The 25,052-nt window shown below is 45.9% G+C and overlaps 1 protein-coding gene across 1 annotated transcript in view; it reads left to right on the top strand.

Annotated features, from left to right (window-relative positions):
* LOC144487239 (uncharacterized) overlaps window positions 1-25,052 on the top strand; it is a gene marked incomplete at its 5' end in the record, with an annotated part of 190,749 nt that overhangs the window by 29,565 nt on the left and 136,132 nt on the right. Inside the window, one exon of the mRNA XM_078205315.1 lies at window positions 24,894-25,032. Coding sequence (XP_078061441.1) covers window positions 24,894-25,032 — 139 coding nt within the window. The remainder of the gene's footprint in view (window positions 1-24,893; window positions 25,033-25,052) is intronic.

The following is a 25,052-nucleotide window of genomic DNA, read 5'->3' as shown; positions in this document are numbered from 1 at the left end:
AGGCGAGTCAGATGGCTCTCTGACTCAGATCGGTGGGGAGGGGGGTCAAAGGGGTGTAGGGGGTCGGGGGCAGGAGGGGCGGGGGGGAAGGAGGGGTCTGCTGCCACTCTGTGTGTGATCAGTGGGGGGGGGAGAGGGGGCTGCGGGGAATGGGGGGTCCGCTGCCACTCTACGTGTGATTAGTGGGGAGGGAGAGGGGAGGGGCCGGCGATCGGTCTGGGTGGTGGGTGGATGAGAGGATAAGAGGGTCAGTAATGTTGTGGGGGTGGGGCAATGACTTTTGGGGGAAGTGGGGAGGCATTATCCGGCCCGGAAGCGATGTGACAGGGGAGCATTGTTCTATCATGGAGGCGCCAATCGGAGCTGCAGGATTTCAGGCGCATTAAGCCCCACCCACAGGTTTGTGCAGCACTATTCAGATTCGCTGCTATTTTTTCAGGCAGAGTGCATACGGGAACGCCTGAGAACGGGTCTAAAAGTCGGATATGAAACACTCCCAGTTTCAAGTCCGCCCAGCACTGAGAATGAAAATGGTAAAATAGGGCCCTTAGTGACAGGGGGGAATCAGCATGGTAAATACATGGGGTTACGGGCATAGGGCCTGGGTGGGATTGTTGGTGATGCAGGCTCAATGGGCTAAATGGCCTCCTTCTGCATTGTGGGAGTTCTATGATTCTGTGATACCTGAACCTTACTAACTCATCAATACAAATATGGGGATTGGCCTTTGTTTTGATATGGGGAACTGATCTGTCCTGGATCTTAGTTTGAGGTGCAATTGGGACTGAGATTTTGTAGTGACTCAGAAATCCTGCCCACAGTTAGAGGGTGAGTTCTGTATTTGTGACGTGTCTGGCTGTCCTGATCTGGAGACTTCTAGGAGAGGCTGGACTGCATTGGTGGCTCGTGCTTTCAGCAATAAAGTGAAATGATGTCAACTGTTGTCACCTTCTTTGGTCTTCCTCTGATCTGTTCTTTTATCTCACTCATTTGCCTGTTATTGGATGTTCATTTTGTGCTCGGTAAATCCTCCCCTTCTCCACGACCCAGCTGAATGTCTCACTCAGCAGTTCACCACCCACAGAGATCATCAAGATGAAAAATGAGACATTGGATGAAATGCAAGAAACAACATTTCCTGGCGATGAATTGGGTGGATGTAAATTTTGTAAAGGAAGTGTTTCTTTCGATGATTTATGTAATAGAACATAGAACATTACAGCGCAGTACAGGCCCTTCGGCCCTCGATGTTGCGCCGACCAGTGGAACCAATCTAAAGCCCCTCTAATCTACACTATTCCAATATCATCCATATGTTTATCCAATAACCATTTGAATGCTCTTAATGTTGATGAGTCCACTACTGCTGCAGGCAGGGCATTCCACGCCCTTACTACTCTCTGAGTAAAGAACCTACCTCAAACATCTGTCCTATATCTCTCACCCCTCAATTTAAAGCTATGTCCCCTCGTGCTAGCCATCACCATCCGAGGAAAAAGGCTCTCACTATCCACCCTATCTAATCCTCTGATCATCTTATATGTTCAGTTTAATTGTGTCTTACCTATAAAGGGTTGAAACTTCATGCTAGAATCAGTGGGCAAATTCTCCAACCATTCCCACCAATGGAATTTTCCGATCCCCAGGAGTTAACAAAACATCAGGTACCAATTGCAAACTGGTTTCCATCAAATGTTGATTTGTTGTTGACTTTTAAAGTGAGTGTGAACATTCTTGGGAAATTGTGAAAATGTCACTGTACATGTCAGAATCCGGGACTAAGAGTGACAATGATTGGATCAAATTACACAACACATAGCACAATATACACCTTCAGGCATATTGCTGGGTGAGTCTCATCCTCCAGGAAACAAATCATAATTCTGATCAAATCCATTTCTGCTATAAGTACTCACAGTTTGTCATAGACTTTACTGAAGCCTGAGGAGATCACACATCAGCACCTCATGAGATTCTGGTAAGCAGTCAGCTATGAATTGAAGTTTAGAATATGCTGAGGAGTTTTTAGCTATGGACTCAGGTTTATGCATGTGTTTTTGCCTCAATACATAGCTTAATAATGATCAGAGTTAGTAAAGGGACTGTGAGAGACCATCTGGCACAGTGATAGTGTCCCTATCTCTGGACCAGAAGCTTAGGGGTCGAGTCCAATGGCTGGACAATTTGGCCACAGAAGGTGCATTTAACGCAATTCAACAGGCTGATAATCAGCTCGGAACTCCTTCAACCACTTTCCCCCGATGATCCCCCAATGGGTAAAAAATATTGTGGGTTTGAAGATATGCAAGAGAGTAAGGAGACTTGAGATGGAGTTGGAGGATATATAAAGCAGGTATGAGCAAGCATGGTGTAATCAGTGGAGGTGAATTGGAGGGAAGAGGAGCAGGGGATTAAAGCGGGAGATTGAACCAACAAACATGGACATCTTGGGATCAAAAGGTATAAAATGAAGAGAAGCTCAATGATTTGTCATATTGCTTTGAGAAAAAGAAAGAGATGATCACAATCCCTGATTTCACTCAATATAAATAGATAAAGTCAACGTCTACAATTCCTTTCCTTGGGAGAGACTTCACTCAGTATAGATAGACAACTCAATGCCAACTATCCCACTCTCAAAGAGAGACTTCACTCAATATAGATAGATAAACACAATGCCTACTACCCTACTCCCGAGAGAGAGAAAGAGAGAGACTTCACTCAATATAGATCGATAAACTCAATGTCGACAATCCCACTCCCAGAGAGAGAGACCTCACTCAATATAGATAAATAACTCAATGTCTACTACCCCACTCCTAGAGAGACTTCACTCAAAATAGATAGGTAAACTCAATGTCTCCTACCCGACTCCCAGAGAGACTTCACTCAATATAGATAGATAAACTCAATGTCTACTACCCACTCCCAGAGAGAGAGAGACTTCACTCAATATAGATAAATAACTCAATGTCTCCTACCCCACTCCCAGAGAGAGAGAGACTTCACTCAATATAGATAGATAAACTCAATGTCTACTACCCACTCCCAGAGAGAGAGAGACTTCACTCAATATAGATAGATAAACTCAATGTCTACTAACCACTCCCAGAGAGAGAGAGACTTCACTCAATATAGATAGATAAACTCAATGTCTACTACCCACTCCCAGAGAGAGAGAGACTTCACTCAATATAGATAGATAAACTCAATGTCTACAATCCCACTCCCAGAGAGAGAGAGACTTCACTCAATATAGATAGATAAACTCAAACCATTTTCATTCTAAGTGCTGAATCTGGGCACAATTCAGATCCGACTTGGAAAACTGCTTTCAGGCGCCCCCATTCGCACTTAGCGTGAAAAAAAAATTGCGGGTAACGATCAGAGCGCTGAACTACACATGTGCAGTGAGAAAAAAATTTGGAAACACGCGCCCGTGTCAGATCGCTCCCAAGCCGCAGAATGCGGTGAAAGCGGCCCGGGAGCGAAAAGCGGGAGCAATGGCCTCCCAGATATCACTGTCCCCCTTATCCACCCACCCGCCCCCCGCGACCCAGACCAATCGTGACCCCCTGCCCCCTTCCCCCCCACTGATCGCCTGCAGAGTGGCAGCAGACCCCCCTGCCCCCCCACCCCTCCCCCCACCAGAGATACAGCTTACCCGCGTCCCTCCTCTCTCCCCCACTCCCCCCAGAGAATGATCTGGCCTCCCTTCCCCCCCCCCCCCCCCAGAGAATGAACATGGAACATTGCAGTGCAGTACAAAGAACAAAGAACAATACAGCACAGGAACAGGCCCTTCGGCCCTCCAAGCCCGTGCCGCTCCCTGGTCCAAACTAGACCATTCTTTTGTATCCCTCCATTCCCACTCCGTTCATATGGCTATCTAGATAAGTGTTAAACATTCCCAGTGTGTCTGCCTCCACCACCTTGCCTGGCAGCGCATTCCAGGCCCCCACCACCCTCTGTGTAAAATACATCCTTCTGATATCCGTGTTAAACCTCCCCCCCCGCTCACCTTGAACCTATGACCCCTCGTGAACGTCTATATATATAGCAGACCTACTCCCAGAGAGGGAGATTTCACTCAATATAGATAGATAACTTCAATGTCTACTACCCCACTCTCAGAGAGAGAGACTTCACTCTATATAGATAGATAAACACAATGTCTACAATCCCACTCCCAGAGAGAGGGAGACTTAACTCAATGTCGACAATGCTACTCACAATTTAAAACTCTCTCTGATTTTCATATCTCTGGAATTCTCACCAATACTTATTGTCTATTTTCCATTGCAGAATATTGCTCAGTACGATGAAGACTTTGTTGCTGATTCTAGGCTACCTGAGTAAGTAATATTCATTCTCAATGATGTATGCCCGTTGATCCATTTTGTGGGGTTGTCACAATATCTTTCTTGTTGTATTTAAAACTACTGTCCCCCTCAAGTAGCCAGACAAAGTCGCAGAGTGGTTTCAATCTCTCCTTTTTGTTCCACAGTATCTCATTCTAGAATTGACTCTCAACTGCCCCCAAAACTCAGGATGGGCATTAAACCCTGGCCAGCCAGTGATGTCCATATGCCACGAAAACATTTTTAAAAATGAAATAGCCTTTCCTATTAATTTTATCAAAAACTTTAGAGTTTCCTGCTGCAGTGAGAAAAAAAATGTCCTTTTGGATGGCACGGTGACACAGTGATTAGCCCTGCTGCCTCACAGCACCAGGAACCTGGGTTCGATTCCCAGCTTAGGTCACTGTCTGTGTGCAGTTTGCACATTCTCCCCATGCCTGTCTGGGTCTCCTCTGGGTGTTCCGGTTTCCTCCCACAGTCCAAAGACGTGTGGGGTTCGGTTGATTGGCCATGCTAAACTGACCCTAGTGTCAGGGGGATTAGCAGGGTGAATATGTGGGGTTGTGGGAATAGGACCCGGATGAGATTGTGGTCACTGCAGGCTCAATGGGCAAAATGACCTCCTTCTGCACTGTAGGGATTCTATGATCTATTCCATGAATTTTCCTTTTTGTGATGCCAGTTGTGTCAGGAATAAATCTTCCGATCTGACAAGGGGTTCTAACCCAAGATCAATCCAACACAGGGTTTGTCATGATCATTTCAACTATCCCAAATTTTAATCAACGATTACAATTTTAAAAATCTTGTTCTCACATAAGTGAATTTATATCCGGTTTTAAATTCCCAGATGTTTCTCAAAATATCCTGGAATCATGCTTGTGGCCATTGAAACGGGTGGCACGGTGGCACAGTGGGTTAGCACTGCTGTCGCCCAGCGCCAGGGACCTGGGTTCAATTTCCGGCTCGGGTCACTGTCTGTGTGGAGTCTGCACGTTCTCCCCGTGTCTGCGTGGGTTTCCTCCGGGTGCTCCGGTTTCCTCCCACAGTCCAAAGATGTGCAGGTTAGATTGATTAGCCATGCTAAATTGACCCTAGTGTCGGGGGGAATTGGCAGGGTGGATATGTGGAGTTGCGGGAGTGGGGCTTGGGTGGGATTGTGGTCGGTGCAGATTCGATGAGCCGAATGGCCTCCTTCTGTACTGTAGGGATTCTATGAAACATGAATTCAGGTTCATAACCTATGAAAATAAACTTAATCAATTACACTTCCTTTTTTAAAAATCTGACTTAAATCACAAAATATGGTCACAAAATTATACGGAAAACATTAAAGCTTGAAACATATAACCCATCCAGGAAGAGAAGGTGTTACAGGCTAATAGGCTGGAGGAAGTAGATGTTCAGAGGGAGGATGTATTAGCAGTTTTGAATAAACTGAAGGTCGATAAGTCCCCTGGGCCTGATGAAATATATCCTAGGATTCTTTGGGAGGCAAGGGAAGAGATTGCAGAGCCTTTGGCTTTGATCTTTGGGTCCTCACTGTCCACGGGGATGGTGCCAGAGGACTGGAGAGTGGCGAGTGTTGTTCCTCTGTTTAAGAAAGGGAATAGAAATGACCCTGGTAATTATAGGCCGGTTAGTCTTACTTCGGTGGTTGGTAAGTTGGTGGAAAAGGTCCTGAGGGATGGGATTTACGACCATTTAGAAAGATGCGGATTAATCCGGGATAGTCAGCACGGATTCATGAAGGGAAGTCATGCCTCACAAATTTGATAGAATTTTTTGAGGAGGTAACTAAGTGTGTTGATGAAGGTAGGAGCTGTTGATGTCATATACATGGATTTTAGTAAGGCGTTTGATAAGGTGTGGGATAAAGGGAAAGTTGGCCGATTGGATAGGTAACTGGCTATCTGATCGAAGACAGAGGGTGGTGGTGGATGGAAAATTTTCGGACTGGAGGCAGGTTGCTAGCGGAGTGCCATAGGGATCAGTGCTTGGTCCTCTGCTATTTGTCATTTTTATTAATGACCCAGAGGAGGGGCTGAAGGGTGGATCAGTAAATTTGCTGATGACACCAAGATTGGTGGTGTTGTGGATGAGATGGAGGGCTGTTGTAGACTGCAAAGAGACATAGATAGGATGCAGAGCTGGGCTGAAAAATGGCAGATGGAGTTTAACCCTGATAAATGTGAGGTGATTCATTTTGGTAGGACAAATTTAAATGTGGATAACAGGGTCAAAGGTAGAGTTCTGAAGACTGTGGAGGAACAGAGAGATCTTGGGTCCATATCCACAGACCTCTGAAGGTTGCCACTCAAGTGGATAGAGCTGTGAAGAAGGCCTATAGTGTGTTAGCTTTTATTAACAGGGGGTTGGAGTTTAAGAGCCGTGGGGTTATGCTGCAACTGTACAGGACCTTGGTGAGACCACATTTGGAATATTGTGTGCAGTTCTGGTCACCTCACTATAAGAAGGATGTGGAAGCGCTGGAAAGAGTGCAGAGGAGATTTACCAGGATGCTGCCTGGTTTGGAGGGTAGGTATTATGAGGAAAGTTTGAGGGAGCTAGGGCTGTTCTCTCTGGAGCGGAGGAGGTTGAGGGGAGACTTTATAGAGGTTTATAAAATGATGAAGGGGATAGATGGAGTGAATGTTCAAAGACTATTTCCTCGGGTGGATGGAGCTATTACAAGGGGGCATAACTATAGGGTTCATGGTGGGAGATATAGGAAGGATGTCCGAGGTAGGTTCTTTACGCAGAGAGTGGTTGGGGTGTGGAATGGACTGCCTGCAGTGATAGTGGAGTCAGACACTTTAGGAACATTTCAGCGGTTATTGGATAGGCACATGGAGCACACCAGGATGATGGGGAGTGGGATAGCTTGATCTTGGTTTCAGATAAAGCTCGGCACAATATTGTGGACCGAAGGGCCTGTTCTGTGCTGTACTGTTCTATACACAAGCAGAGAAACTTAGCACACACTTTTAAGCAACAATGAATTACAGAAGCATTCTTGTGGTTCTGTTTTTAACCTTCTAAATTCTTGTAATTAAAAACCCATAATGTTATCTCCCTCGATGGAAAAACCTTGAGTTCAAAACCAAAGTTATCAAATTTACAAATGTCCAGGTAAACCAACCAGAAGTCATAGTGTCATAGAGTCAAAGAGGTTTACAGCATGGAAACAGGCCATTCGGCCCAACCTGTCCATGCCGCCTTTTTTTTAAACCCCTAAGCTAATCCCAATTGCCCACATTTGGCCCATATCCCTCTATACCCATCGTACCCATGTAACTATCTAAATGCTTTTTAAAAGATAAAATTGTACCCGCCTCTACTACTACCTCTGGCAGCTTGTTCCAGACACTCACCACCCTCTGTGTGAAAAAACTGCCCCTCTGGACACTTTTGTATCTCTCCCCTCTCACCTTAAACCTATGCCCTCTAGTTTTAGACTCCCCTACCTTTGGGAAAAGATATTGACTATCTACCTTATCTGTGCCCCTCATTATTTTATAGACCTCTATAAGGTCACCCCTCAGCCTCCTACGCTCCAGAGAAAAAAGTCACAGTCTATCCAGCCTCTCCTTATAACTCAATCCATCAAGTCCCGATAGCATCCTAGTAAATCTTTTCTGCACTCTTACTTTTCCTTACTTTTATAACTGTAATTCAAGTTTCCAACTCACCCTTGCTCTGGACAGATATTGGTTACATTTTTCTGCAGCTGTGGCGACCTGCACTGCATTAGGAATCTTGATTTAAGAGAGAGCTTGTCTTTCTCAGATTTTTTTTAAAAAAGCTCCCAGCATTTTTATGGCTTCTCCTCCCTCGTCAGTAATAAATTCCAGTTCTGCCTTTTCAGCCGTCTCCTTGTTGACATTCACCTTCTTGGATTTTGCCGTGGCCCATGGTCTTGTTAACCATTCCGCCCTCACGGTTCTTTTGACAAAATCCCTAGGGTGTCCCCCTTTTCTTTCACCATTTCACTCCCTTTGTCTGGTCCAGTTTACTTTGGCTTCAGATTTCACTCTTTATATTGACTACAATTGGTTAACAACAGCATCCAGCTGTTAATATAGAACATACTCACCGGACCAAGATGTTGTCACAGTTTTTTCTGGCCAGAGCAAGCCCCATTCCATTGCCAATCTGTTATGTTTTTCTTGTGATATTTAAAACTATCATTTCCCCTTAGGTAGCCAGACAAAGTCACGGAGTGGTTTCAAGATGATCTATTGAGAAACTCCAGTGCTTTAGGACTCTGAATAAGTCTCTCAGACCAGTCAGGGTGCAGAATTCAGAAATACACAAGCAATTATAGTTTCAAATTCAATGACAAATAATGAGCAAATACCAATAAAAGTACAGGAGCTATCTCTATCCACTTGCAGTTATTGATTAAGGTTACATCATGCATACGTAAGAGTGTAGTGTCCAATTAAAACTTGTGCATGTTATATCATCAAGAAATGATAGCTATATCTCTGGCCAATGGTCTATAAACCTTCTTTTCCATTGTTCCTTGTTCTAATGGGCAAACATGAGCTGAAGCTGCACATCAATTCAATGGTTCATGACTCTTATCTGGGTCTGCTTTAATTAAGACCTGTGCTTTTCACATAGCTTCCCCTCTGTGACTGAGATACAGCTTACAGCTTGTGTGATTTTTAAACTTGTGAGATTATTAACCCTTTCACTCCACATAAGTAGTTGTGTTATTTTGTTATCTTCCCGAAAAACCTGCAGATGTGTCACCTTAGAGATGTGACAAAGGAATCAGATATGTAAGAGAGAAAAGGGTGTTTGGAAAGTTTTAATTTTGAATTTGAGGATGATCAAGAGAGTTTACACAGTCATCTAAGTCAGAGAGTTTGCCCGGGGAGCTGACTGAGGTGCTAACTTTGGAAATTCTTCCTTCTGAACAAACTGCTGCTTTTTATTCTTTTTCTTTTCATTTCAGTAGCTCTTTTATCTTTAAACCATAAGATTATAACTCAACATTTGTTTCCCCAGTTAGTTAGCTATTTGACTTATCAAATCAACAAGTAACGTGAGACAGACATGTGTTGTCCATGACTACATGTGGGAATGTGTGGAAAACATCAGAATCACGGACAGCCAGAAAAAGCAACTTGTGCTCAGAGTTGCTGAGCTGGAGTCTGAGTTGCAAACATTGCGAAGGGGAAGAGTTCTCTGGACACTCTGTTCCAGGAATCAGAAGCTAACAGTGGGTCCATGGTCAGGAAAAGGACGATGTGGCTGCAGGTCAGAAAGGGACGAGGAATGAGCACATAGTGATGGAGGAGCCTCAGCCCCTGACTCTGTCCATTGGGTACAAGCTGCTTGTTACCTGTGTGGATGAGAAGCAGGGTGGGCAAGTAGAATGACCCTGGCATCAAGGTGAAGGATGCCATTTCCAGTGAACGGAGAGTAAGAAGCTTCATGATAGGAGACAGTATGGTCAGGGGCGTAGATACCGGACTTTGCAGCCAAAATCCTGAGTCTGTCCAGGGCTGGGGTTCAAGACTTCGTATAGAAACATAGAAGCAGCAGTAGACCATTCGGCCCTTTGAGCCTGCTCCCCCATTCTTTTTGATCATGGCGGATGTCGAAATCTTGACTTCTGAGTTTGACTTCAACACAAACACACATTAACACAAGATACTTAACCGACAGATTGTCTTTAGTTTACTTGCTAGCAAGGGCAGGGGGTTTGACGCAATGGGTCAAAAAAACCAGTCCCCCAAGAAAATCATCCTGGTTTATACAATTCTACAGCTCACAATCAGCTGGACACAATCCAATCAAAAGTGTTACAAATGACATACATTATGTATTGATCCAATAGAATGAAATACTGAACAACCCTGATCTATGTGACCATGATACCTCTTGGGATACCCCAATATATCATCTCTAAGCCTTGGTGAACTATCCTTTAGTCACTTAGTCAGACATCATGTCTCTATTTTGATAGCAGCCTCTCAAAGCATCTTCACTAAAACAGTCTCACATGGGCATCCTTCACTTGATAAAAGGGGCCTTAGTATTTTATGGCCTTGTCAGAGAAGTTAACTGAATCTCTGTTTTAATTAGAAACTGTGAAGGCCGCTTCATTAAAACTCACTCGTGCATCAGTTGTTTCTGATAAGTTGTCTGGTGAGGCAATTAAGTGCCCTTTATGGCCTTGTGATTCCAACAGTTGAGTGCTTTAAAGGAATGTATTTAACTCCTATTTAGTATCATAGGGCACTCTGTAACTGTTCACAAGTTAAACAACCTTTGTTTAACTTCTAAAAATGTATAGAAGATATATTTATAAGTGTGGACTAATTAAAGGTATTGCATGTACCTTTAAAACTACAAAGTATTTAAAACACCTAATTACATAAGAACATAAGAACTAGGAGCAGGAGTAGGCCATCTGGCCCCTCGAGTGTCCTCCGCCATTCAATAAGATCATGGCTGATCTTTTTGTGGACTCAGCTCCACTTACCCGCCCGCTCACCTTTACTGTTTTTCTGTAATTCCTTTACTGTTCAAAAAATTATTTATAGAATCATAGAAACCCTACAGTACAGAAAAAGGCCATTCGGCCCATCGAGTCTGCAGCGAACCATAATCCCACACAGGACCTACCCCCATATCCCTACATATTTACCCACTAATCCCTCTGGCCTATGCATCCCAGGACACTTAGGGCAATTTTTAGCATGGCCAATCAACCTAACCCGCACATCTTTGGACTGTGGGAGGAACCCGGAGCACCCGGAGGAAACCCACGCAGACACAAGGGGAATGTGCAAACTCCACACAGACAGTGACCCAAGCCGGGAATAGAACTCAGGTCCCTGGACCTGTGAAGCAGCAGTGCTAACCACTGTGCTACCCTGCCGCCCATCCTTGCTTTAAAAACATCCTTGCCTTATCCTTCCCTATCCTTGCCTTAAAAACATTCAATGAGGTAGCCTCAACTGCTTCACTGGGCAGGGAATTCCACAGATTCACAACCCTTTGTGTGAAGGAGTTCCTCCTCAACTCAGTCCTAAATCTGCTCCCCCTTATTTTGAAGCTATGCCCCTAGTTCTAGTTTCACCCACCAGTGGAAACAACTTCCCTGCTTCTATCTTATCTATTCCCTTCATAATCTTATATGTTTCTATAAGGTCTCCCCTCATTCTTCTGAATTCCAGTGAGTATAGCCCCAGTCTACAAAGAACAAAGAAAATTACAGCACAGGAAATGGCCCTTCAGCCCTCCAAGCCTGCACCAACCATGCTGCCAGACTTAACTAAAACCCCCTACCCCCTATTCCCATCCTATTCATGTATTTGTCTCTCTATTCCATTCTATTCATGTATTTGTCCAGATGCCCCTTAAAAGTCACTACTGTATCCGCTTCCACTACCTCCCCCTGCAATGAGTTCCAGGCACCCACCACCCTCTGTGTAAAAAATATGCCTCGTACATCTCCTTTCAACCCTGTCCTTTGCACCTTAAATCTGTGCTCCCTAGTAATTGACTCTTCCACCCTGGGAAAAAGCTTCTGACTATCCACTCTGTCCAAGCCTCTCATAATCTTGTAGACTTCTATCAGTCACCCCTCAACCTCCGTCGTTCCATTGAGAACAAACCAAGTTTCTCCAACCTCTCCTCATAGCTAATGCCCTCCATACCAGACAACATCCTGGTATATCTTTTCTGCACCCTCTCCAAAGCCTCCACATCCTTCTGGTAGTGTGGCGACCAGAATTGAACACTATATTCTAAGTGCGGCCTAACTAAGGTTCTATAAAGCTGCAACATGACTTGCCAATTTTTAAACTCAATGCCCTGGCCAATGAAGGCAAGCATGCCGTATGCCTTCTTGACTAACTTCTCCACCTGCATTGCCACTGTCAGTGACCTGTGTACCTGTACATCCAGATCTCTTTGCCTATCAATACTCTTAAGGGTTCTGCCATTTACTATATATTTCCTATCTGTATTAGGCCTTCCAAAATGCATTGCCTCACATTTGTCCGGATTAAACTCCATCTGCCATCTCTCCGCTCAAGTCTCCAACCGATCTATATCCTGTTGTATCCTCTGATGGTCCTCATCGCTATTCGCAAATCCACCAATCCTTGTGTCGTCCACAAACTTACGAATCAAACCAGTTACATTTTCCTCCAAATCATTTGTATATATTACAAACAGCAAAGGTCTCAGTACTGATCCCTGAGCAACGACACTTGTCACAGCCCTCCATTCAGAAATGCACCCTTTCCACTTCTACCCTCTGTCTTCTTTGACCAAGCCAGTTTTGTATCCATCTTGCCAGCTCACCTCTGATCCCATGCGATTTCACCTTCTGCACCAGTCTGCCATGAGGGACTTTGTCAAAGGCCTTCCTGAAGTCCATGTAGACAACATCCATTGCCCTACCCTCATCAATCATCTTTGTCACTCATCTACTCCCTTTTCCCCAGGGTGGAAGAGTCAATTACTAGGGGGCATAGGTTTAAGGTGTGAGGGGCAAGGTTTAAAGGAGATGTACAAGGCAGATCTTTTACACAGGGAGTAGTGGGTGCCTAGAACTCATTGCCGGGGAGGTAGTGGAAGCGGATACGGCAGTGACTTTTAAGGGGCGTCTTGACAAGTACATGAATAGATGGGTTTAGAGGGATATGGTCCCCGGAAGGGTTTTAGTTCAGTCAGGCAGCATGGTCGGTGAAGGCTTGGAGGGCCGAAGGGCCTTCCTGTGCTGTAATTTTCTTTGTTCTTTGTACTCAGTCTCTCTTCATAAGCCAACCCTCTCAACTCCGGAATCAACCTAGTGAATCTCCTCTGCATCCCCTCCAGTGCTAGTATAGCCTTTCTCAAGTAAGGAGACCAAAACTGTACACAGTACTCCAGGTGTGGCCTCACCAGCACCTTAGAAAAACCTACAAAAGGTTCAGGGAACTAGGTACTGTTAGAAATCTAGATGAGTATACGACTAGTAGGAAGGAACTTAAGAGGGAAATTAGAAGAGCAAGAAGGGGTCATGAGAAGGCCTTGGCAGACAGGATAAAGGAAAACCCCAAGGCATTCTACAAGTATGTTAGGAGCAAGAAGATAAGATGGGAAAGATTTATGAACATCTGGAGAGGAATAGTGTGATCAGAAATAGCCAGCATGGCTTTGTCCGAGGCAGATCATGCCTTACGAGCCTAATTGAATTTTTTAAAGATGTAACTAGACACATAGATGAGGGAAGAGCAGTAGATGTAGTTTATATGGATTTCAGCAAGACGTTTGATAAGGTGCCCCATGCAAGGCTTATGCAGAAAGTGAATGGGCATGGGATACAAGGGGACATTGCCTTGTGGATTCAGAACTGTCTTGCCCACAGAAGGCAAAGAGTGGTTGTAGATGGGTCTTTTTCAGCATGGAGGTCAGTCACCAGTGGAGTGCACCAGGGATCTGTTCTGGGACCCTTGCTCTTTGTGATTTTTATAAGTGACCTGGATGAGGAAGTGGAAGGATGGGTTGGCAAGTTTGCTGATGACACGAAGGTTGGTGGGGTTGTGAATAGTGTAGAGGGATGTCAGCAGTTGCAACGAGACATAGATAAGATGCAAGACTGAGCGGAGAAGTGGCAGATGGACTTCAACCCAGATAAGTGTGTGGTGGTTCATTTTGGCAGGTCGAATAGGGTGAAAGAATATAATATTAAGGGTAAGACACTTGGCAGTGTGGAAGATCAGAAGGATCTTGGGGTCCGGGTTCATAGGACGCTCAAAGCAGCGTCGCAGGTAGAGGCTGTGGTTAAGAAGGCGTATGGAATACTGGTCTTCATCAATAGAGGAATTGTGTTTAGAAATCGGGAGATAATGCTGCAGCTGTATAGGACCCTGGTCAGACCCCACCTGGAGTACTGTGCCCAGTTCTGGTCGCCTCATCACAGAAAGGATGTGGAAGCAATAGGAAGGGTGCAGAGGAGATTTACAAGGATATTGCCTGGATTAGGTGGCATGCCTTATGAGGATAGGTTGAGAGAGCTAGATCTTTTCTCCTTGGAGAAGCGAAGGATGACAGGTGACTTGATAGAGGTGTATAAGATGTTGAGAGGTATTGATAGAGTGGATTCTCAGAGGCCTTTACCCAGGGCTGATATGGTTGCCACAAGAGATCACAGGCTTAAGGTGCTGGTGAATAGGTACAAAGGAGATGTTAGGGGTAAGTTTTTCACTCAGAGGGTGGTGGGTGCGTGGAATCGGCTGCCGGTAGTGGTGGTGGAGGCGAATTCGATGGGGTTTTTTAAGAGACGTTTGGATAGGTTCATGGACGTTCGTAACATAGAGGGTTATAGGTAAGCCTAGTAGGTAGGGACATGTTCGGCGCAACTTGTGGGCCGAAGGGCCTGTTTGTGCTGTATCTTTTCTATGTTCTGTGTTATACAGCTGCAACATAACCTCACTGTTTTTAAACTCCATCCCTCGAGCAAGAACAAAGAACAAAGAACAATACAGCACAGGAACAGGCCCTTCGGCCCTCCAAGCCCGCGCCGCTCCCTGGTCCAAACTAGACCATTCTTTTGTATCCCTCCATCCCCACTCCGTTCATATGGCTGTCTAGATAAGTCTTAAACGTTCCCAGTGTGTCCGCCTCCACCACCTTGCCTGGCAGCGCATTCCAGGCCCCCACCACCCTCTGTGTAAAATATGTCTGTCTGATATCTGTGTTAAACCTCCCCCCCTTCACCTTGAACCTATGACCCCTCGTGAACGTCACCACCGACCTGGGGAAAAGCTTCCCACCGTTCACCCTATCTATGCCTTTCATAATTTTATACACCTCTATTAAGTCTCCCCTCATCCTCCGTCTTTCCAGGGAGAACAACCCCAGTTTACCCAATCTCTCCTCGTAACTAAGCCCCTCCATACCAGGCAACATCCTGGTAAACCTCCTCTGTACTCTCTCCAAAGCCTCCACGTCCTTCTGGTAGTGTGGCGACCAGAACTGGACGCAGTATTCCAGATGCGGCCAAACCAACGTTCTATACATCTGCAACATCAGACCCCAACTTTTATACTCTATGCCCCGTCCTATAAAGGCAAGCATGCCATATGCCTTCTTCACCACCTTCTCCACCTGTGTGACGTCACTTTCAAGGATCTGTGCAATGAAGGACAAAGTTCCATTTGCCTTCTTAGTTAGCTGCTGCACCTGCAAACCAACTCCTTGTGATTTTTGCACAAGGACACCCAGGTCCCTCTGCACAGCAGCATGCTGCAATTTGTTATCATTTAAATAATAGTTCATTTTGCTGTTATTCCTACCAAAATGGATGACCTCACATTTACCAACATTGTACTCCATCTGCCAGACCCTCGCCCACTCACTTAGACTATCTCTATCCCTTTGCAGACTTTCAGCGCCCTCTGCACACTTTGCTCTGCCACTCATCTTAGTGTCATCTGCGAATTTTGACAGACCACACTTGGTCCCCAATTCCAAATCATCTATGTAAGTCGTAAACAATTGCGGTCCCAACACTGATCCCTGAGGCACACCACTAGTCACTGATCGCCAACCAGAAAAACACTCATTGAGCCTCACTCTTTGCTTTCTGTTAGTTAACCAATTCTCTATCCATGCTAATACATTACACGTAACACCGTGCACCTTTATCTTGTGCAGCAGTCTTTGGTACGGCACCTTGTCAAATGCCTTCTGGAAATTCAGATACACCACATCCGCAAGTTCCCCATTGTCCACTGCACATGTAATGTTCTCAAGGAATTCCACCAAATTAGTCAAACATGACCTTCCCTTCATGAACCCATGCTACGTCTTACCAATGGGACAATTTATATCCAGATGTCTCGCTATTTCTTCCTTGATGAAAGATTCAAGCATTTTCCCTGCTACAGAAGTTAAGCTAACTGGCCTATAGTTACCCGCCTTTTGTCAACCTCCTTTTTTAAACAGTGGCGCCACATTTGCTGTTTTAAAATCTGTGGGGACCACTCCAGAGTCCAGCAAATTTTGGTAAATTACCACTCGTGCATTTGGTATTTCCTTGCCATCTCTTTTAATACACTGGGATGCATTCCAGCAGGGCCAGGAGACTTGTTAGTAATTACAATTACGAACAAACTTGCTCCCCATTGATTTAAAGTGAATCTACATCTAAGTTGATTAAACAAAAACCCTCACACTGCCTGGCAATCGCCCTTTATTTTATATCATTCTACACTGATCATCAAATTCAATATCCTGATCCCCTTCTTCCCCCCACATCCCTTGATCTCTTTAGCCCCAAGAGCTATATCTAGTTTCTTCTTCAAATCAGACAACGGTTTGGCCTCAACTACATTCTGTGGGAGTGAATTCCATACATTCACCACCCTCTGGGTGAAGAAATTTCTCCTCAACTCAGTTCTAAAAGGTTTCCCCCTTATCCTAAAATTATGACCCCTAGTTCTGGACTCCCCCACCATCAGGAACATTCTTTCTGAATCTACCCTGTCTGACCCTGTTAGAGTTTTATAAGTTTCTATGGGATCCCCTCACTCTTCTAAACACCAGTGCATAGAATCCTAACAGGCTTTGTCTCTCCTCATATGACAGACCTGCCATCCCAGGAATCATCCTGGTAAACCTTCGCTGCATTCCATAAATTATAGGAGCAGAATGAGGCCATTGAGCCCATCGAGCCTGTTCCGCCATTCAATCATAGCTGATATCTTTCTCAATCTCATTCTCCCGCCTTTTGCCTGTAACTTTTGATCCCCTTACCAATCAAGGACCTATGTATCTCAGCCTTCAATACACTCAATGAACTGGCCTCCATAGCCTTCTGTGGCAAAGAATTCCACACATTCACCACCGTCTGGCTGAAGAAATTCCTCCTCATCTCGGTTCTAAAGGGTTGTTACTTTACTCTGAAGCTGTGCCCTTGGATCCTAGTATCTCCTACTAGTGGAAACATCTTCCCCACGTCCATTCTATCCAGGCCTTTCAGTATCCTGTAAGTTTTAATGAGATCCCCCCTCATCCTTCTGAACTCCATCGAGTACAGTTCCAGAGTTCTCAAGCATCAAGCTTTTCATTCCTGGGATCATTCTCGTGAAACTACCCTGGATTCTCTCCAAGGCCAGCACATCCTTCCTTAGGTGCGGGTCTCAAAATTGCTCACATAATTCCAAATGTGGTCTGACCGGAGCCTTATAAAACTTCAAGCCCCTGCTTTTGTGTTCTCGTCCTCTTAAAATGAATGTTAACATTGCATTTGCCTTCCTAACTACAAACTCAACCTGCAAGTTAGCATCAAGAGAACCCTGAGTTCCCTCTATAGCCAGGACATCCTTCCTCAGATAAGGAGACCAAAATTACGCACAATATTCCAGGTGTGGCCTCACCAATGTCCTATACAATTGCAGTAAAACATCTCTATTCCTACACTATACTTTTATGTTTCTCCCCATGGCCAGAGAGGAATCTGGAGTGGGAGGGGGAGGATCCAGTTATTGTGGTTTTTTTGGGAACCAAGGATACTTGGAGATTGGTTCTGTATGGAGGCATTTGTGCTCTGAAACGCTAGAAAGGTTGTTATCTGTTGATTGTTACCTGAACAACATGCCAATCTGGCACAGAGTGTGACAGATTTGTGCCTCAGGGTGGTGTGGGCATCAAGTGCCCAGGGGTAGGGAGCTGCACCTTTAGCATGGCTGGGGGCTACAGTCCTGCCAAAACCTACAACTGATGCATTAGTCTTTAAAAAAACAAGACACTGGGTGAGGCAGTGGAGGGAGGTGAGAGATTGGAGGGAGACGATGGATTAGAACATAGAACATAGAACATTACAGCGCAGTACAGGCCCTTCGGCCCTCGATGTTGCGCCGACCAGTGGAACCAATCTAAAGCCCCTCTAATCTACACTATTCCAATATCATCCATATGTTTATCCAATAACCATTTGAATGCTCTTAATGTTGATGAGTCCACTACTGCTGCAGGCAGGGCATTCCACGCCCTTACTACTCTCTGAGTAAAGAACCTACCTCGAATATCTGTCCTATATCTCTCACCCCTCAATTTAAAGCTATGTCCCCTCGTGTTAGCCATCACCATCCGAGGAAAAAGGCTCTCAATTTCCACCCTATCTAATCCTCTGATCATCTTGTATGCCTCTATTAAGTCACCTCTTAACCTTCTTCTCTCTAACGAAAACAACCTCAAGCCCCTCAGCCTTTCCTCATACGATTTTCCCACCATACCAGGCAACATCCTGGTAAATCTCCTCTGCACCCTTTCCAACACTTCCACATCTTTCCTATAATACGGCGACCAGAACTGTACACAATGCTCCAAATGCGGCCGCACCAGAGTTTTGTACAGTTGCAGCATGACCTCCTGGCTCCGAAACTCAATCCCTCTACCAATAAAAGCTAACACTCCGTATGCCTTCTTAACAACCTGGGTGCCAACTTTCAGGGATCTATGCACATGGACACCGAGATCTCTCTGTTCATCCACACCACCAAGTATCTTACCATTAGCCCAGTACTCTGTATTCCTGTTACTCCTTCCAAAGTGAATCACTTCACACTTTTCCGCATTAAACTCCATTTGCCACCTCTCAGCCCAGCTCTGCAGCTTACCTATGTCCCTCTGTAACCTGCCACTTCCCTCTGCACTGTCCACAACTCCACCGACTTTAGTGTCATCCGCAAATTTGCTAATCCATCCTTCCACGCCCTCATCCAGGTCATTAATAAAAATGACAAACAGCAGTGGCCCAAAACAGATCCTTGCGGTACACCACTAGTAACTGAACTCCAGGATGAATATTTCCCATCAACCACCACCCTCTGTTTTCTTACAGCAAGCCAATTCCTGATCCAAACCACTAAATCACCCTCAATCATTGGATTGGAAGGAGGCAAGTGAGTAGAGTGAGGCGAGGGGGTGGAGGGAGGTGAGTGGGTGGAGGAGGGCATGGGGATGGAGGGAGGTGAGTGGGGCAGCACAATAGCATAGTGGTTAGCACTGCTGCTTTACAGTGCCAGGGTCCCAGGTTCAATTCCGGCCTCGTGTCACTGTGCAGAGTCTGCACCTTCTCCCCGCTTTTGTGTGGGTTTTCTTCATTTTCCTCCCACAGATGCGCGGGTTCACTGGATTGGCCATGCTAAGTTGACCCCTAGTGTCAGGGGATTAACAGGGTAAATATGTGGGGTTATGGGAATAGGGCCTGGGTGGGATTGTGGTCAGTGCAGACTAGGTGGGTCAAATGGCCTCCTTCTGCACTGTAGGGATTCTATGATTCTACGATTCTATGGGTGGAGAAAGGTGAGGGATTGGAGGGAAGCGAGAGATTGGAGGAAGGTGAGGGAGTGGAGGAAGGGAAAATGCAGGATGTAGAGATTTGAGTAAAGGCGGGGTAAAGTGGGAGGGGCTGGGTTCAAGTGGCAGAGTGGGAGGGGCAGAGTGGGCGGGGCTGGGTTCAAGTGGCAGAGTGGGAGGGGCAGAGTGTGAGGAGCAGAGTGTGAGGGCAGAGTGTGAGGGGCCAAGTGTGAGGGGCAGAGTGTGAGGGGCAGAGTGTGAGGGGCAGAGTGTGAGGGGCAGAGTGTGAGGGGCAGAGTGGGAGAGGCAGAGTGGGAGAGGCTGGGTTCAAGGGCCAGAGTTCAAGAGGCAGAATTGAAGGGCAGAGTGGGAGGGGCAGAGTTGGGCACCGGAATTTTACCACCCCACCTGCCATGGAATCGAAGAGGACAATGGAAATGTCCGTTGACGTCGGGCAGGATTTTCCAGTCTCAGATTAAGCGAAGCCATAAAGTTACCCGCTGAGAGTTCAAAACTAAAACTGTCTCCGTGAATAATAATGAAAAGATCATTAGAAACCTCAATGTCGATTGTTCAAAAGATTCACAATAAGAAAATAATAATGGCACCAATTGAGAGAAATGGCTCTGATCTCCACAGGGAGAGTTCATTGGCTTGAGATGGGGCATCCGCCCCCCTCAGAGGGCTGAGCGCTCATTTCATTGGTCGGCAGCTCTCTAATCCCAGCAGCACCTGAAGCTGTGGGGCACAGAGCTGGAATTCTAAGTTGACCCCACACTGAATCCTGGGAGTCCAGGAGTAGGTAATGTGTCTCAGGGCTGGAAGAAGAACTGAAACCTGAGGGGTGGGCACAGGTGGTGGGGATGTTGCATGGTGGCAGAGTGGTTAGCACTGCTGCCTCACAGCGCCAGGGACCCGGGTTCAATTCCAGCCTCGGGTCACTGTATGTGTGGAGTTTGTACATTCTCCCCAGTGATCCATCTTCTTCCCATGGTCCAAAAATGTGCGAATTAGATGGATTGGCCATGCTAAATTGCCCCTTAGTGTCAGGGAGACTAGCAGGGTAAATACATGGGGTTATGGGGTTCGGGCCTGGGTGGGATGGTTGTCAATGCAGGCATGATGGACCGAATGGCCTCCTTCTGCACTGTAGGGATTCTATGATGTTGGAGGAGAAGCTGGTGGAGAGAACACCAACTGGGGACGGACCCTGTGAGGGTGTCACCTGATGTTGAAATAAGGTCCCCCACTTTTCTCACCCGAGGGCTGAACAAGCTGTCTCACCCCCTCCCCACTTCCCTCTTCCCCCCATGCATGACCTTGAACTCCACCCACCAGCCTGAACATTGCCACTGGCTGGGAAATGGTCCTTAAGTAATCATTGATTGGCCACTTAGGGAACTGAATAGGAGTGAGGGTGGGTGGAATGGCCTCGACTTTGCTTATCCCACTGTAAAATTGAGGAGAGATGGGGTGGACGACAGCCCAGTGGGAAGGACATTTGCGGAATTCTACAGGCAGTCACTCATCTCCTGGAAAGCCACCAACGGGGCAACATCCAATTCTGCCCCATGGTTCCATCGTGGCCAAGGTCAGGATATAAATATTCCAGAATACATCTGGAAAAGAAAGGTAGGATGGGAAAAGAGGAGTCAGAGTCTGAATAGGAATGGATAATGCAAGGGGATTAGTGTCAGTGTGTGCACAGCTGATTCATGTGTCTAGTGTGTGGCTGAATAGCGTGGAGATGTTTCCCATTTTTGTGTGCTACTTTGATTCTCATTCTCAGCCCAGACCATTGGCTAGTAGCAATGTGAAAGAGCGGGAGTCAAATGTATAAATCTCTCTGTGTCAGTACACAGCCTCTTCATTGGCAGATCCTCAGCTGTGTCTCCTCATGGTGACATATGGAAACAGCCCCAGGTTAAATCTTCAGAGGAACCCGAAGGAGCCTCAGGCCCCAGGACACGAGGTCACCGGCATATGGACACATCCTGATACTCATGAGCCAACCTCCCAGCTTTGGGTGGTTAGCTCCACTGCCTTGAGCATACTGTGGGAGAGTTGTAGGCTAAGGGAGTAAAACCGTGCCAACAAAACTCAGTAACAGTTTTAACAACACCAGGTTAAAGTCCAACAGGTTTATTTGGTAGCAAAAGCCACCAGCTTTCGGAGCGCTGCTGTTTCATCAGATGGAGTGGAAATCTGCTCTCAAACAGGGTTACTGTGTTTACCCCAGTCCAACGCCGGCATCTCCACATCAACAAAACTCAGTGGCAGACAGATATCTGAATGTATCATCCTTCCAGCAATGGCTGCAAGCAAGCTAATGCCACACACAGTTCATGGCATTCCGTTGGGCATAACCAGGATATTCAGGCAGCCCAGGCTTTTCAAAAATGTTGCCCAGTCTTGTGGGCTTTCCAGTTTTGCTGCAGAAGGCGGACATAACATTGGGACAGCGGCGATGAGTGATAAGGCCAACTCGATTGGCAGAGTGAATGGGTTCTTGTTGCAGGGCAATATCAGGGATCGTTTCTTTTATATTTTAATTTATGTGTCCGTTCATATTTTATTTAGTTTCAGTGTAATACATGCAGGGTACATAGAGCAAGCCCAGAGAGCCAGGCCTCACCAGAGGGAAGAAAAGGGTTAACACAGACAGCTGGAGGTCTGCTCCGCTGACAGATAATGATTAATATATGTTACCTACTCCTTACAATTGTAATGCGCAGAAGATCTTTCTGAGTTATCACGACAGTGGGAGAACCGGCATTGAGACAGCCAGGCTCCATACTGTCTAGGGAGATCATAGTCTTCTGGTAAACACGATCACCGAGCAGAGTGGGGGAGCAATTAACACATCATTGTAGATCGGTTGGGCAAACACAACACTTTGACATTATAATCGGGTAAACAGGAAGTGTCCAGAGAGATGATTAGCAGGGATGAACTGAACAATGTATTTGCATGATGAGATTAAATTATATGGAGAGCGTACAATGTACTTTTCTGTTACCAGGATGTTGCCCTGGTATGGAGGACATTAGCTATGAGGAGAGGTTGGAGAAACTTGGTTTGTTCTCACTGGAACGATGGAGGTTGAGGGGCAAACTGATAGAGGTCTACAAAATTATGAGGGGCATGGACAGAGTAGATAGTCAGAAGCTTTTTCCCAGGGTGAAAGAGTCATTTACTTGGGGGTATAGGTTTAAGCTGCGAGGGGCAAGGTTTAAAGGAGATGTATGAAGCAAGTTGTTTACACAGAGGGTGGTGAGTGCCTGGAAGTCACTGCCAGGGGAGGCAGTGGAAGCAGATACGATAGTGACTTTTAAGGGGCGTCTTGACAAATACATGTATCCAACTTGAGGAATTAGTACGATAATATAAAAATTTGCAACTCGGAAAAGTATAATAGCCTGTATGAATCTACAATGAGCAGAGGGAACTCGCAGCCGCCTGGGATTTCAGGCCCGAATTCATCTCTCCCTCATGCATGTGGAATAAAAACTTTTCTTGAAGTTCGACATGGTCTCCAAGGCTCCACTTGTTTTATTTCCCGGCTCAGGTCACTGTCTGTGTGGAGTTTGCACATTCTCCTCGTGTCTGCGTGGGTTTCCTCCGGGTGCTCCGGTTTCCTCCCACAGTCCAAAGATGTGCGGGTTAGGTTGATTGGCCAGGTTAAAAAAAATTGCCCCTTAGAATCCTAAGATGCGTAGGTTAGAGGGATTAGCGGGTAAAATATGTGGGGGTAGGGCCTGGGTGGGATTGTGGTCGGTGCAGACTCGATGGGCCGAATGGCCTCCTTCTGCACTGTAGGGTTTCTATGATTTCTATGATACAGTGCTATGGGCTGTCTCTGGTTGTGGGAGAGACCATCGTGCCCCAATGGTCAACCAGCACCTACCTCAGGTTAGGCAGTCACTGACTAGCAAGGCACAGTCTACCTGTTTCAATGGGCACTTAGAGCTTAGTCTCTGCTCAACAAATGGATGGAATTCCATTGCGCCAGGAAAAAAAAACAATTGAAAAAAAAAATGCCAACTCTTCGATAGGCAATGCAAACGTCAGGATCACAGGACTGATAGACAATTTGTAGCTTGCTAATCATTGCCCATAATGCAAACATGATGGACATGGAAATTGATAGGCTGAACATTGAGGTATCTTCCCTAGGAGAGACCCGGCTCAGCCAGAGTGGATCATGGAAAGGAAAACATGGGCGGAACGGTGGCACAATGGTTAGCACTGCTGCCTCACAGCTCCAGGGACCTGGGTTCGATTCCCGGCTTGGGTGAATGTCTGTTTGAAGCTTGCACATTCTCCCTGTGTCTGCTTGGGTTTCCTCCAGGTGCTCCGGTTTCCTCCCACAGTCCAAATATGTCCGGGTTAGGTTGATTGGCCATGCTAAATTGTCCTGCAGTGTCTCTGGATGTGTAGGTTCAAGGGATTGGCGGGGTAAATGTGTGGAGTTGTGAGGATAGATTCTGGGTGGGATTGCAGTGGGTGCAGACTCGATGGGCCGAAAGGCCTCCTTCTGCTCTGCAGGGTTTCTATGATTCCTAGGATTACACCTTCATCTGGCAGGGGAAGGGTTCAGAGAGAATATGTGAGCAAGGTGTAGGCTCCAATACAAGGAACTCAATAATAGATTCTCCCACAAATAGTTCAGAACGTGTTCTTGACATTCACCCTTTAACTCAAACATGAGGTCCTCCTGCCTCAGATGTTATGATCAAGGAGAGAGAAATGAGAATAGGCAGAGACTACTTCAGTTTTGCTGCTTTGTACAATTAACACGTTCTTTCAGAACAAACCATGTCACAAGTAGAGAACATTGTCACCAGCTGGATCTGATCATCACCAGATGTAACTGAGCATCATCTTATTACACACAGTGACGACAGTGTTGACTCTGCTCCAGGTCACTCCCTGGAAACGTTTTCAACCTGGGTGTGAAATTCAGTGGCGATTTCCAGGCTGAAAGAATAAATATTTTAAAATACAAAGTCTGATGTTTCACTGAGCTGGGAATTGCAGTGAAAACTGGTTTCAAAAAGGAGCAAAGTTTCCAGCTGACATTTCAAGGATTTGATATCAGAGAAATGGCTGAAATGGAGGATTTTAAATGTCTCCATGGAGACGAGCCAGTGTGTAACATTTCTGAAATTTTTTGTTAACAATAAACATCTTGCTGTTATTTAGCTGCAGTCTCCAAATCCTTCGACCCGTGTGTAAAACACAGAGTTCTGAACCAGCCATGGAGGAGCACAAACTGTGTGGGGAATCTGTGTTCTGATTCGGTTCAATGTGATCAGAGTCTTGTTCTTGGATGGTACAGATTCAAAAGGTAAGATCCAGGGGAAATCT

The sequence above is a fragment of the Mustelus asterias genome, unplaced genomic scaffold (assembly GCF_964213995.1).
Source record: "Mustelus asterias unplaced genomic scaffold, sMusAst1.hap1.1 HAP1_SCAFFOLD_661, whole genome shotgun sequence".
In the NCBI taxonomy this organism is placed as follows: domain Eukaryota; kingdom Metazoa; phylum Chordata; class Chondrichthyes; order Carcharhiniformes; family Triakidae; genus Mustelus; species Mustelus asterias.
This window is presented reverse-complemented; position numbering and strand designations above follow the sequence as displayed.